Source organism: Psammomys obesus, unplaced genomic scaffold (assembly GCF_907164565.1).
Source record: "Psammomys obesus unplaced genomic scaffold, mPsaObe1.curated_primary_1811, whole genome shotgun sequence".
NCBI lineage: Eukaryota > Metazoa > Chordata > Mammalia > Rodentia > Muridae > Psammomys > Psammomys obesus.
In genome coordinates, this window is record NW_026591598.1 from 14,490,037 (window position 1) to 14,506,238 (window position 16,202).

The 16,202-nt window shown below is 37.6% G+C and overlaps 1 protein-coding gene across 2 annotated transcripts in view; it reads right to left on the reverse strand.

The window, feature by feature from the left end:
* Positions 1–16,202, reverse strand: part of Kdm1a (lysine demethylase 1A) — a 51,089-nt gene that overhangs the window by 24,041 nt on the left and 10,846 nt on the right. Inside the window, exons 3-4 of one of the 2 annotated variants that reach the window (XM_055611136.1) lie at positions 7,836–7,895; positions 2,757–2,890 (exon numbers count right to left, since the gene is read on the reverse strand). In XM_055611136.1, coding sequence (XP_055467111.1) covers positions 2,757–2,890; positions 7,836–7,895 — 194 coding nt within the window. The remainder of the gene's footprint in view (positions 1–2,756; positions 2,891–7,835; positions 7,896–16,202) is intronic. The other variant, XM_055611137.1, reaches the window with a different exon arrangement.

The window sequence follows — 16,202 nt, forward strand, 5'->3', positions numbered from 1 at the left end:
AAAAAAAAAAAAATACACACACAAAACATCACTCACATTTAAGTAAAAACACTCATCACATGAAACAAAACCAAAAAAGGCAATTTTATCTAAAAATTTCCCCTAAAAGCAAATACTGATAGCTCTATATACCTGTTGATTCATTCAATCATGAGACAGATCAACTTTAAGATATATAAACTAAGACATTTCCATTCACTTAAATTACCCTGACTTTCCTATGTTTCAAAATTCTCGTATAACTGACTTGTCATCTTAGCTACATAATATTTTGTGATCTAGATTTAGCAATGGTTGTACAACCTATTAGCCATATTAAAGAAGTAAGCAGGAACTAAAAGGCAAAACATGTTCAAGGTATCTTGGAGACATTCAAAACATGAGAAAGTCCATAAATACTTCGAGGAAATGATAGTATGCTGCAAATAACAGCTTGCCCTCCCTCATACCTACAGAATTGTATTTTGTTCTGAGACAGGGTCTTTTATATAGTCTAGGCTAACCTTGAATGACATCCTCTGCTTCAGGCTCCTGAGTGGGACAGTTAAAGACAAGCCTACCATGCCTGATAGCTAAAGAAGTTTCGGTAAAGGACATTAAAAAAAAAAATTAGAGCATACAAATGACTAATAAATATTAAAAAAAGTCAGCCTCAACAACCTAAGAAATAAAAAATGAGGTGGCTTTGGCTTACTGTAGCACAGCATCTTTTAATAACAAAAATAGGGGCAGGGCAATCAGTCTTTCTAGGTTGTTTTTGTTCTTTGAAACAGGGTCTCTCTGTGTCCTAGCTGTCCTGGAACTTACTGTGTAGACCAGGCTGGCCTCGAATTCACAGAGATCCACAGAGATCCACCTGCCTCTGCCTCTGAGTGGGATTAACCTGGGATTAAAGGTGTGTGCAATCACCACCTGCCTTAGTTCAGTCTTTCTGGTAGATAGCCTGCTTCAAAATGCTAAAAGTGTTTCTAACTTTTGACATTTTTACTCCAGCTATAACCACTATTAAAATGAGTCCTTTTCTCTTTGGATATTAAAAAAAATATGTATACAAAGTTCTGGTTTTTACAAGTTGAGATTCTATATAAATGCACTAGGATTCATGCACATAGTAACATACAACCACACCTAAATCTGGATCAAAAAATTCCATATAGCTAAGATGACAGGTCAGTTACACTGGAGTTTTGAAACACAGGAAAGTCAGGGTAATCTAAGTGAATGGAAATGTATTCCCGACACAGAACTAAGAACGCATTAAAACCAGTCAGAGTTTAGTTACAGCAAAGTGAAGATGGAAGCTTAAGTTTCTAATAGTTAAATTATAATCCAACTATCAAAAGAAATATGAAGATATTAATCATTAAATCTAGAGGAAGTTAAACCAGATGACAAAACAGAAGGATCCAGCTTTAAAGGAGAAAGCAAAATGATTGTATAGAGTAATTTCTATCTGGCTGGGGATATGGCTCGCTGGTAGAACACTACTGATTGAACAGCCAATCTCCAGCACACCTCCCTATCCCACCCTAAAAGAGTTGAGGCAAATTTTGTTTCAATGTAGATTTTTAATGTATTTATGAAGTATGAGAGGGAGGAGGGAAGAAGGGAGGGAGGGAGGAAGAAGAAGGAAGGAAGGAAGGAAGGAAGGAAGGAAGGAAGGAAGGAAGGAAGGAAGAGAGAGAGAGAGAGAGAAAATGAATGCAAACAGAATCCCAACTTGTAGAAATGGAACTTTGTCCACAATGGTTTCCAGTACTCATGTTGGAGGGCTCACAACTGCCTGTAGGTCCAGCTCTATGACATTTAGGATACCTTTGGCCTCTATGGACTCCTGTATGTAATAGAAGCTTTTATTCACCAGCTTCAATAGTTGTCTTGGAGGCTTACTGCCTCTGTCCGCTAACCTAAACTTATTGCTGGAACTTCTAGCCTCTGTACCATCTAATCTAGGCCTAGAATGTTTTCAGCCTCTGAAACTTACTGCTGAATAAGCTCAACATTTCTTGTTCTTATTGAGCTCTGGACTGGCTGGTTCAGCTCAGCTGTTCTGACTCAAACTCCTCTCCCAGCTGACTTATTCAATCTGATTTCTCTCTCAACCCCTGAATTGTTCTGCTTGGCCTCAGACTAACTCAAGCAATATGCTCTAATCTCCTGTCTCCTCATTCTCTGGCTCATTCAGTCTTTACCTGAGTTCTCTCTCTGCACCCCATCTCTCTATTAGTGTTCCAGTAAAAAGTGCCTCCTCTCTCTGTATTGTCTCTAAAGTAGCTTCTCTTTCCTTTCTCTTCTTGTGAGTGTACCCTATTCTGTCAAATTGTCTCTGATTTCTCACCTTTTTGTGCTTCCTTCTACAAACTAACTTTACTTTCATTGTTTGGGATTAAAGCGTACCACTACACCTGGACCCAAGTTTCTTTTTACCTGAAACATGCTCTATACCAGGCTGGCCTTGATCTCAGATCTACTTGCCTCTGTTTCCTGGAGTTTTTAAAAGCATGTTTATATTACAGGCAGATCACACAGACCTAGAAGGCATTTGTACGTGTTCTCTTGCCAGAACAGCTATGTTCTGAATTAAAATTCCTCTACATCTGTATTCACATGCAAGTACCCACACAGGCATGCAAGCATGTACATACACACATGTACAAAATAAAAAAACAATAAAAACAATCTTCTTAAATACCTAAAAGAAAAACTATTTATCTCAGACAATAGTTATATATGGAAAGGGAGGCACAGACACTTACTGTGCGGTTTCTGATGAACAGAAAAACTTTCTGTGTCTGCTGAGGCCCACTGATGATGTCTGGGAAACAGGCTGCTTCCTGAGAGGTCATCCGGTCATGGGGAAGTCGGCTTTGAAAAGCTGCACCCTCAACACCTAGCAAAGAAAGCAGAGGACCACTAGAACAGTGCATATGGGTGTAGACCAGTGATGCCGAAACCTCAAACTGCTCTTCTGCTTGGAGAAAGCTGTAAAGCTTTGCCTATTCATACACTGATACTGCCTTCTGAAGTTTGTTTTTTTTTTTTTTTAATTTTGCCTCAAAAGTTAAAATTTCAGGTACTATTTCAAGCTTAACATCTCAAAGTTTAAAGTTTACTAGTGAAATGACAACAAGCCATTTAGAATATTTTCTACCATCAACCAGGTAAAACTGAATTATATTCTAATTGAAATGAATATCACAGATACCATACAATAAGATTTAAAGAACAAAACAAATTAAAAGAAAAGTATGTTAATAGAGGCCAGGAGTAAAAAATGTAGTCACAAGCCTTCATTTGCGATTGCAGCATGAAATGGAAAAGTTGAAAGCTGAAAACTCAAAAACAGAAAAATACACACCGCCTCAAGAGCAGACTGAATTAGCCCTCATTATCTAGTGTTGGCAAGCGGGCAGAAAAATTAAGCAGACTGTAACAGTTAAGTCAGAAGACAAGCAACTTACTTTTCTGTCAGCAGCATTAGAAATGCCTGACACCACACACGGAGACACTGCTAGACAGACTGTGTGACAAAGTATAATACTACACAAATGAGTTATCCTAAAACTACTTAAATTTGGCTTTTAAATATTTTATAAGCTTGTAGGTAAACTCATCTTTGTAAGGGATTCCTGGGAAGGCAGGTGCATGCTGGGGTTACAGCTCAAACACCTTAAGAACACTAAAGCAGCCCCTGAACAGCCAGACAGGCCTGAGTGCAGCTCTGAAGGCATGTGCTTCGCTAACCCTAGGTCCAATCCCCAGCAAACTTCCACTCCAGAAATAGAAAGACAAGAAAGGGTACAACTTTAGAGTTTCTGAATTCAGTATCATAAAGTATTACAGTAAGTAACAAAGCAAAACAGAAGTACCTATATATAATATTTAAAGGTCACAAAACAAGAAGTTGGAAGCAATGACAGAAGGGTTTAGTAAAGACTAGAAGTAAAAGAACACAGCAGGTACAAATTCAACTTGAAGACTATAGCTACTCTACTAAGTGATGTTTTCACAAAGACATTCAAATAACAATCACTACTTGGTGAAATCAATAGTTAACAAAAAGGCCAAGTAAAACTGCCCAGTGCTGACAGAGGCCACACATTAAAACATAGCTGTTCTCAGAGAGACGCTCTATCCACCACTAGCTGTAAGAGCAAAAACCCTGTGTTCCACATTACTAAATAAAACCAACAGTCCTTTATTTAACTAACTCCAATCTAAAATCAAAGGCTGTCAGAAAAATTAAATATCCCTTAAGAGAGAAAAATAAGAGCTATACTGTTGCAGATGGCGTGTGATATTACTCAAGGAGGAAGTGGCGGTGAAGGAGGTGCTAACAGGAGCAGACATTTTCCAAAATTATACAGCTTTGATGTTCCTGACCCCTGCCCCAAATCAAATGAACAAAAACCAGAAGTTAAACTCTAAAATAGCTTAAATCCTAAAAATGAAGTTATCTACTCATTAGTGTTTAGTGCCCAGGCCAAATACTTAATAGGTTATAGTTCATGTATGTACTATTAAAAATAATGATAACTATTAAATCCCCACTTAAACTCCATTTCTAGCTGACCATAGTGCTACATGTCATAATGCCAGCACTTCAGAGGCTGAGGCAGCCAGGAGAATCATGTTTAAGGTCGACTTGGGCTATCTGGCAAAACCCCACCATAAACCCAAACGAAACAGCAACAAAACTCGTCTTTGGCTTGCCTAAAATATTTTTCTTTCTTAGCTACACTGTATTATGTCCTAGCTTAAAAGTGGTCAATTAAGTAACACTTCTACTAAAAGAGATTATTTTTCGACAGAAGAAAAAACTGTGGGGAAAAAAAGCCCCCAAAATTTCATGACATTTGGTTCCAAGGTGCAAGTGTTCTTGGGGAAAAACAAACAAACAAAAAAACAGATACACCTGGCTAACTGTGCCCATCTGAGCAGTATGTAACAATTGAGCTAAGTTATTTACTTTACACAACAATTTCAAAGTACTTCTCCAGATCAGAAATCAAAAATGTTACCCAAGTGCAATTAAAGAAACAAAAAACATGGTAATTAATACATAAGAAATACTATTCCTTTACAGCTCTATCTTCCTTCTCTGTGACACCAAGTTCTCAAGTTGAAACAGCCTCTAGGTCGTTCAGTGAATGCTAAGCTCAGATCATGAGCATGTGTGGGCCTGGTGCTGTCCTCCGTACTGCCAACAAATCAAAACTTTCAGTAATTATCTTCTTTTTTTGTACTTACGGATAGATTATTATGTCAAAAAAATGAAAACCGTTATGAAAACTGGACAAAAAGATTAAAAAACAAATCTAGATTTTTTTCAAAGAAAATAACAAAAAGTTAATTTGGCATAAACTGTCCAGACGCTAGATCAAAATATCTTTCCTACAGGGTATTTACAGAATAAAGCAAGAGACCACTCTGGAAAAATCCAACAACTCACACCAATCTCCTTTACAGGAACCTGCTGACCTGAATAATGTTGCTGTTTTTGGTTTGTTTGTTTTTTTTTTTAAGTAACCAACAGTACGCAGAATTCAGAGTTAATCTGCACTTGGCTCTGGAATATAATTTTTACTTCTGTGTTTGGATACACTTCACACAATCTATTATTCCAGAACTTTACAAAGTTACAAAGATGCTGTCTTAATTCTTTCAAAGCTTCAGGCTGTCTAACTTCAGTCCCATGTCCACCCCGCACACAGTTAGGTTCTAGAAGAGCATTCCTTCCAGTCTGCAGTCACGCTGAACTACAATGTTCTGACTCTCCATCTGATGCTGTCTCTAAGAACATATAAATCTTCCTTTTTAAAGGAACAACCTAGACTTTGCAGGGTGGGTTAACTAGAAAGAAGGAAACAGGGAGGTAGGACTGTAAGTATTTTAAGCCACAAAATTATTTTGCTCTGATTTTTATGTGACGCAAATGGCATTTTGACTAGGGCTAGGTAACAGAAGTTAAGAGAATGGTGGCCACCAAGTATCATTTGCCTTTGCTTATTTTTTTTTTAAGGAGATAAATTAACTAGATTTCAGGCTGAAAGTGAAAACAAAAGTCTGATGGGGTCTACATGAAGATTTTTCATAAAAACCAATAGAGGTATATCAAATCCTACAGCAATTTTAAAATAAAAAGTAAAGACGAGGAGAAAAGCAAAGTCATGAGTTCTCATATTTACACTTTTTATTTTTAGGGTAGATACCTGTGATCAATACACAGAAATCTATACACTAAGATTGGCAGGTCCCGAATGCTCACTTCACAATGCTGGTGTATTGCTAGACAATTAGTCACTAAGATTCACTGTGTTTCTTTCAGGCTCTCACACCTCAGAAAAGGCATATACAACACATGTGTCTGAAGGCAGGAAGCTAGACAAGATGACTTCACACTCCCATCTAGGGCTACAATTTAGGAGATACACACCAACAAGTATCTTAGGAAATCAAGATACAATCCTGACAGCAAGAAATCCTCCAAGTTCCCTGGCTTCATTTGGAGAAGAATGCCAACCGCTTAGGCATGTTTTCAACTCTGACTGTGCCATACACGCATGCTTCTGAACACTGCAAGCTCTAACCTGAGAGAGTTGCTGGATTCACAACATTCACCACCCTTCTGGCAACACTCAGAACTATGCTCAACAGTTTCACATGACAGCCTGCTGTTATACCAGCAATACAACATACTGTTTATTTAAGCCAAGAGAAACAGTTTCTAAAAACAAACAAAAACCAACAAGAAAACTTGGTTTCCTTGAGATTAAAACTGTAGAGGTTGTTTCCAATGAAGTTTCAAGGACCATCTCCTGCATCATTCAGTAAAAGCATTCTCTCTGAAGGAGAAATATGCTCCTCTGAGGTAAGCATGTACTAATTATTAACCTCTGGTCCTTGGGACAGTAAGGAAAGATCTCTAGTTTGAACATTCCAAATCCCCTTGACTTCCAATCACCAACTGCTCATCTCTAAGGAACTACCTCTAATCCAAAATAAAACACAAACATATCCTGAACCTGCTAGACACAAACTGCAACAGACAAATATCTGAATTTATACTTAAATGAGAGCTGACAGCCTTCAACAGTAAGTGTATTCCAAATTTCTCCAAGTGTCTAAATAAACCAGCGTGGGGCATGTGTGCACGCGCACACACACGCACACATATGCACACATGCATGTACACCGACACTTCAAAGGACAAAAAGGTGAAACACAAACGTGTTACTTCAGATTTTTGGAACAAGCTTAACTGTTCCAAATGATGGCCCTAAAAATCCTTTACTTTTTCTTAGAAGTAAAAATCCATATTGTTTGGTCTGAAAAGAGAAAGCCCTGTGAATATCCTTTTTTAAAGGTAACTTTTACCCTAGAAACAAAATAATTCAACTGTAAAGTGATTACATACTATTAGTTGAGAAAAGTACCCAGCAGCAACCATCATACCTATAAAAGGCGTCACCTGCAGCCTAGTCCTAGAAGACCTTACCACTGGGAAGACTTTCTTTCCAGTCCATGGTTTCTTATCTCTGTCTACTGCTAATCTTTCTCTTTAAAGGTCCCATTGATTCCCAAGAAAAGTACCCGCCATCTCCTCAAAAACATGAAGAATGGAGGGCTGAGATCGGCCTGAGGACTTCAACAGTCTGCTTGCCTTTGTTCTGGCTACACTATCTCTACTTAATGCTACTCTGTCCTGTGGGTTACATTACCCCTGTGCTTCTGGCTACAATGAGAATACCATAGCCAAAAACACTTGCAAGCATCAATCACTTCCTGACTTGGCGGCTCTTGCTAAAGTGGCAAGCATCTAATGCCACCCTCACCTGATGCTTGGCCGTCTCCATACCCTCCAGAACTGTCGTCTTGAAGTCCTCCTGCTTGCCCTGTGGAAGGAAAGAGGAGAACTCAGGGACCTTACTCCATAAATTAAGTTAATATCTGGACATAAAGGCCTAATAGTTGGTGACTCAAGAATTTACCACCAACTAGTAAACCCGTATCAGAGAGCTCCTTCTGGAATCAAGGCCCATCATCTTTCAAAATCTGGTCAGGAAATTTCAACTTTACATGCTGATCCTTACTCAAAGGCAACAGAACAAAGTACATAGTATTTCTAATCCCTAAATTCTTGCTGCCAGTCTTATTTACTAAGTCTGGATAGGGATGGGAGACAGATTCTGATGTCCTTTAACTGACGGTTACTGCACTGAGAGTGTCTGGCATGGGCTATAGGACCTGAAATTGCAACAACTCAACATCAAGTCAAGTCTCTTAGTTTTCTATCTAAAAAGACAACAAGCAAATGACTGACAATCTTAGTAAAAGTCCTGTCCTCATCTAAGCAGGGGATGTAACTAAAAGACTCAGCACCAAAAGTAGTTGTTTATCACGCACAGTAGACAGGACTGGACTCGATAGTCCAGTGTCTCCTTGGCAAAGACAACATGTAGCCAGAGGCCAAGCTGCAGACAAAGGCTCCGGCAACATCCTAGAATTTCTACCTTAAGCTAGATACTAAGCCCTACTTTAAAAAATGCTCCTCCATAGTACGTTGTAAAACTTCAAGAACCAAAGCTTTTGAATTAATCACAAAATATCAACAAACTATCTTCTACAATCTATCACCAAGACAGACCCCATGATCATAAGCTTCCAGTCCCTGGTACACTGCAGGGATATCAGTGTGGACTTTGGAACTAAAAAAACAATCATCCAGTTATCTAAACTTAAGCTTCATTAGACAGTTTATTTTAAAATATTCCCACAACACAGCAGATCGATTATTCTACCACTGAATTTGAAGGGAGCAGTAAAGTCAAACAATTATAGCCCTTATAAAAATGTTCCAAGACCTATGAAATTTCAAATGATATCTCCACTCTAAAGAATATTAAGAACTGAAATTCAAGCAATGACTTTTGACAACACTATTAGAATGTGCTGGTAGATGGCAGACACTTGTTTGAAGATTATTTTCCTATGTTCTAGAAGGTTCTTCAGCTTAGACAAGATATAATGTATATAACTTTTTGTTTAGAGCCCTTAGGAAACAACGCATAGGCATGATGAGAAGACGGAACTGCTAAACCCAATCTCCAAACTAATCTATAGTTTAAAGCAGAAATGGTCATTCTTTTATTCCTAAGATAGTGTTGTAGTTTAACAAAACAAAACAAAACAAAACAAAAAAAAAAAAAAAAAAAAAAACCAACCAGTTGTCATTGCTGGCTCGTTACCCAACAGAACTAATGTAGATCTGAATATTAAGTCATATTTGGAAAAAGAAGAGTGGGCTCACACAGTAAAACACAGTTTAAGAATAGCATTAGCTATTCTCTTTCAAATGATGTTCCTGACTTGGCAAAAATGAAGTCTCTTTCTTGGATGTCCTGGATTCAAGCTTTGTAGACCAGGCTGGCCTCAAACTCACAGAGATCTGCCTGCCTCTGCCTCCCTGAGTGCTAGGTTCACAGGTGTGTACCACCACACCCAGCTAAAGGAAGGTTTTTATAGAGACATTTCACTACTTTAAAAAAAAAAAAAAAAAAAAGCAAAAGCACATTTTTTGTTTGTTTTTGAGACAGGGTCTCACTATGCAGCCCTTGCTGTCCTGGAACTCAATATGTATATCAGGCTGGCCTTGAATTTAGCGACTGCCTCTGTCTCCCAAGTGCATGTGACATCACACTAGCTTGCAAAAACACTTTCAACTGGCCATTGAGACCCATTTATTCCACCCTTTCTATTCCTATCATTTACCTTTCTACAACTACGTGTCATACAATAAGCAAATCTGTTTAACCTACAAGTAGCTCGAGTCATTTTTCTATTATCAATGGTACTCAACAAAATAAGATAAACTGTTTCTTACTCATGATGATTGTGCTACAGAGAATATGAACAAAAACAAAGTAAAGTAGTCATTCTTGTTTCTGTTTCTAAAATCACATTCAAAAAATTCCTATAAAGGCATTGAGCCAAGTAGTGCATGCCTATAATCCCAACTACTTGGGAGGCTGAAGTAGGAGGATGCCAAGTTCAAGTGCTGCCTGGCCTACATAGCAAATTCCGTTTTTAAAAAGATACTGTTAACTTATAAGAATATATAGGAGAAATTAAAAGCTATCTCACACCCTGGAAATATTTCAAAAGGCTCTTTTATAATATTAAAAAAATTCAAATCCGAAGTATTACTTGGGTAAATAAGAAGATGAATGCAAAAGGTAATATACAGCATAAGAACTGATGGGAAACATAACTAGAACATGCTTAATAAGATTTAGAAAGGTTTGTCTACATGCCTAAAAGTTTAATCTGTTTGGAAGTGAAAGGACGTGGTTCTTTTCTAACCATAATATACTTGTGGTGTATTTACTTACTTTTCACAAGTGCTGAAAAGAATTCTTTTTTGCTTTTTTTAAAGATAAGATTTCATGTACCCATTTGCTATTGTATATTTGAAGCTGACTGAATTTCTGAGCTACCTGCTGCTACCTTCCACGTGCGTGGATTACAGGTTTACACCACCACTGCATGAAGAGCAAGCATTCTACCATCTATGCAACATGCCTAAAACAAAACCAAAGGGTTTTGTCTGCTTGCTTGTTCTGCAGCACTAGGAACTAGCCTTACGGCCTCACCCACGCTAGGCAAGCATTCCATTGCCTTGTTATACCCCAGCCTGGATCATCTCTTTGTTTTCTAAACCAGGCTCTCTTGTATTCCAGGCTAGTCTTGAACTTGATACACATCTGAGAATGGACCTAAACTCCTGCTTTCACCTACAAATGCTGCTGGAAAGCACTCTGCCAACTGAGTTACAGCCTCAGCCCTGCCACGTGTCCTTAATGTTAGTGCTCTGAATGAGCTCTTTGGAGACAGGACCTATACAATGTGATCCCCCTCCACAAGTCTCAGTGTTGGGGTTACAACCACAGGCTGGTCTAAATCTAGCTCATCATCTTCTTCATAATGTCACAGATACAGACACTAACAGCTTCCTTTCCATCCAGGTAACATTTAACATATATAAAATATCTTATTCATCTGATCTGGGCCTCTCCAGACCTAAGCTTACATGTGAAAGCAAGCAAGCACAGTTATCTTTAGTAAGTACAAATTCAAGATAAAAAGAAAATAATTGTGCTCGCTTCAGCAGCACATATACTAAAATTGGAACGATCCAGAAAAAAGAAAATACTCAAAAGCAACTTTATGTTGCTTTTTGCTTTCATCTTAACCACCATGTGTACACACATGTGCACAAACATGCAAAAACAAACAAACAAACAAAACCTAGACTCATGACTAAGGTCATGTGCGCACAACTTCTCCAAATCAAGACTCAGTCTTTGGTTAATCTTCTGTAACAGCTGTGGTACTGTCTCCTTCAGGGCTCTGGTTCCGTCACTAGATGTTCCCTCCGAACATCCAAGGGACTATTTTTCTAACATCTTAAACCAAAGTCAGTGTTGACCTTCAAAAATTCAAATATATGGAGGTGAAAATGACCACTTTGCTGATCGCAAGACCTTCCTATTTTGACTAGTTTCTTGGAATTAAATTTGTATTTGTAACTTTTCTAAATATCTTGATAAACTTCTAAATCTTCTTAAAAGAAATTACTTTTTCAGAAATGTCAATTAGTCATCTCACACCTTGACAAATTAGCTTGGTAATAAGAAATGAGCATTTCAAAAGTTAAAAAATAAAAAGGTTTGTGTGTTCTTTTTTGAACACATAAATTCTGATTTTATTATCAGCAGAATTTTGTGTTTAATAATTTCATAATTTGATGTTTAATGGATAAGGATGCCAAACTGATGAGCACCAATACAAAAATAAAGTAGAATTCCTACTTTAAAAGAGCTAAAAATCTATTTGGAGAAAAATGAAAAATACCCATAAAGCAACTTTAAAGAATGAAATAAGTTAAAGGACTTGAGAATCAGGGATGGTTTCTGAACAGGCAGGAGACAGTATGTGCAAAGGATGGCACAGCACACACTTAATTAAGGAGAGGGTCTGGAACAGCAGTGGGAGATTAAGCAGAGACGGTCAACTCCTAGGCATGGCCACATGTGGCTGAGAAGACGCATGAATGTGGCCGGCAAAATCTGTAAACTTATTTAAACTATGAGAGATTCCCACAATTATTTTAGTGACTCAACTATATGGTTCACCAATGTGAACTTTGTAAATGGTAATATTAAATCATTATATCAAAACCTTAGACACTCTGACATCTATTCTTCATCTTAACATTAATGGAAGAAAACTGATCTTTAGCAAGAATACAGTAAAACAAATTGTATTTTAATTAAACTGATCTGACCAGTTTGTAACAGATGGACACCTAGAGAAAGAAAATGCAATTAAAAGGCAACAAAATAACTTATATGGAAAGTGAAATAACTTGGAACAAAATGAATAAGTAAACAATACTTAGCAAATCAAAAAAGCTGTGCACCTAAGGACATAAAGAGATAAAGGACTTTAAAGATCCCTCCATTTTACTTTAGGAGAATAGTAATGCAATCAATAAAATGGGAAGAGATAAGCTGAATGGAATTATTATAAAGATGTCCGGAAATTAAATAATAAAACACAGTAGGAACAAAAAAATCCAAAGATTTTAAAACTGCACAGATGTAGAAAAAGGCTCAGCAAGTTTGAGCTTGTAAGTAAATATATGAATGATTTGGGGAGAGTAAGCAAAGCCATAGCTTAAAAAAAAAAAAAAAAAGAACCAATTAAGAGAGTCAATGACTGAACAGAATAAGAAAGCGGCCAGCAAGACAGCTTAGCGAGTAAAGGCTACCACACGTGGTGACCTGAGCTCAATCCCAGAGACCCACAATGGTGGATGAGAAGAACTGACTCCTGCACACGCACATAGGCACATGCACACAAATGTTTTGGGAGTGATCATCACTACTTTGTACTACCTTCTGCTATCTCCATATTAAGACTTTAAGAACACCATTCAAAGCCAGGTGTGGTGGTGTACACCTTTGATCCCAGTGCTAGGGAGGCAGAGGCAGTAGTATCTCTTGAGTTCAAGGCCAGCCTGATCTACAGAGAGTCCAGGACAGCCAGGGCTCTATTACACAAAGAAACCCAGTCTGGAAAAAAACAAAAGAAAACAAAAACCATTCAAAAGCTGGGCATGGTGGTAGCATGCCTTTAATCCCACCACTCAGGAGGTAGAGGCAGGTAGATCTCTTTGAATTCCAGGCCAGCCTGATCTACATGGTGAGTTCAGGGACAGCCAGGGATACATAGAAAGGCCCAGTCTCAAAAGACAAAACAAAACAAAAACACCTCCAAAACAAAACATCAACAACAAAAACCAAACCAAACACAAACAAAAACCATTTAAGACCCTGGAGATAAGGGCTCCTGTTTCTCTGGCAGGACCTGCAGTGGACCCCAGCTGCCACATTAAGTGACCCAAAACTTCTTGTAACTCCTATTTCAGGGGATCTGATAACCTCTTCTGTCCCTCAGGCAACCAAATATACATGGTACACACACAGAGAGAGACACATACTCAAACATATAAATAAATAAATAAATATACAAACAAACAAACAGATCTAAAGCGGTATTAAAATAAACTCAATACACTTCTTTCCTACTACCTATTTGACCCACTTCTGTGTAGAATAAGTGTCTGTTACAATAAATGAAAAACAAAGCAAACTGAGTCCACAGAAGTAACAAAAAGTAGCTAGACTCTTTAAGCACACTAGCTGTCTTTTAATGTTGCTAATAACAGTCAGTATTTGAGCAGCAATAATATTCTAAATATAATTTTAAGTTTCAAATGGAATAGAAATTCCAGAGTTACACCATCATCATAAAAATGAACTCAAACAGGTAACCTTCATGATGTCTAGAACTAAGAAAGGGTTCTGCTGCAAATGGGATATCCCTCGTCACTGTGCCAGAAGGACCAGCAGTCAGACGCAGCAGGGACACGGAGACAAAGTAGGAAGTCAACATACGGTAAGCTGCTGGGACAAGCAAACCTTTTAGAAATCAACAGAAAGACTATTTTCACATACTGTTACCCACATTTCACAGTAGGGATTTTCTGATTCCTACTTTTATGCAAAGTCTTGATTCACAGTGTAGGTTTCAAAATGCTCCAAAGCAAATGTTTAATTATGATTCTCAGTTAAGCCTCTAACTACAAGCTTAAGGTGTCTGAACAGTGAAACACAAAGTTTTCTCTTCTTATTTACCTGTTTCTAAAATGGACAATATCAAACTTTATTCTGGCCCCACAGAAGGCGCCACTGTCACATTTCCTCCCACATGTTTACTGTTACACTCCACAGTTCCACATAGTTGATAACAAGATACCAAAATGACTTTCCAGTTTCCAAAAAGATCTATGGAGTTTATAATCTGACCTGAAATTTTCAGACCAAAATATGAATCTATCCTATCCCTACTTCAACTTTACTGTTCAACACAGTAACAGGATGGAATCTTCACAGAAAGCCCCCACTGGCAAATGAGGAAATTTCTCATAGACAAATTACCCCATCATTTTATTACAATGTGATCAGGCTAAATAATGATGATAGCAAAGAGAATTCAAAGTCGTAACAATAAAGTTGCTTAGCTAAATTATTATTTTTCTTAAAAAAATCAAAACAAAATAAACAATTAAATGAACCAATTCATTTAGAAAGTAGGGTAATCTCTCTAAGGCCAAACATAGGATTCAAAAGTTCTTCTTACTGATCAAAAAACAGTAACAGTTAAAAAAAAAAAATCAACAATTTTAAACTACCTCATAAAAAGCTAACATCAATTCTTCATGTTTAGCATAAAATTTCCAAAATCCAATCTGGGATGAAAATATTAGCTTGCAAACAATATCTAAAAGATTTATGCTACAACATAGTGACTATACTACTACTTAACAGTAATCTGTATTCTTAAAAAAATGCCAAGAGTAGATGTTAAATACTCTTATCATAAAATGACCTCATCAAGGTAACACACACGCTGCTACTTCACTAGACTGTGACATTCTACAAACACACATCACTTCAGAACGGACTGTATACAATGAAGGGATGTAATTTTAGCTCCCACTTTAAAAAATTAAACGAACTTCTGGATTCTCAGTCAGTTTCCCTAAATTCTTTTATAGTGCTGCTTCATTCCTACAGCTGACCAGCTGCTAATATCTGTAGCCCTCTGGACTGAATATTAGAATGGCGGATCTAGTCCATTTTTAAATTCTTAGACTCCAGACCAGGCTTGCAACAAAGGATTAAAATTGTACAATTAGTTGCTGTGTGTTGAATGACCTGAATAAAGAACTACTGCACTTGGAGGAATCTTTTTTTATGTAAAAAGTATCTACATTTTACCTTCTTTGTTTGTTTGCTTTTGAGACAGGGTTTCTCCTTGTAGTCCCAACCCGAACTTGCTCTGAAGACCATGCGGGCCTTGAACTCCTAGATCCCCTGCAGGTCCTGCCAGAGTATTAGTCATCTCCAGACTCCTGAATGTTTTTGTTTTCTTTGTTTTTAAGACTGTTTCTATACCAGCCCTGGGTATCCTGGAACTCATTATGTAGATCAGATTGGCCTGGAATTCAAAGAGATCTACCTGCCTCTGCCTTCCTAATGCAGGGATTAAATGTGTGGCCAATTACCACCTAGCTCAGGTTTTTGTGTTTTTTTTTTTTTTTTTTTTTTTAATTTTGCTTCTATATTACATACCACTCCTGTATTCTCCACACTTTCTGCTTCCAAGTCTCTATAGGGCTTTGCTTGTTTGTTCTATCTATTTATCTATCTATCTATCTATCTATCTATCTATCTATCTATCTATCTATTTATTTATTTATTTATTGGAACAAGGTCTCTACATAGTTCTGGCTGTTCTGGAACTCACTATTTTAGACCAGGCGGGTCTACCCTTGGTCACCACACCATGCTTGCATATCAAGGCCTTTATCCAATGAGCCATCTCATCAGCCTCTGTTGATATATATTCTTCTAAAATAAAGAAAACCAGCTGGGTGTGATGGGGTATGGCTACAACTCCAGCACTTGGGAGTACAGGCAGGAAGATTACAAGTTCAACCTTAGCCCAACACAGTAAGTTTAAATGAGCTTGGGCTACAAGAAGTCCTGTTACAAACAGAGCAAGAAACAAAG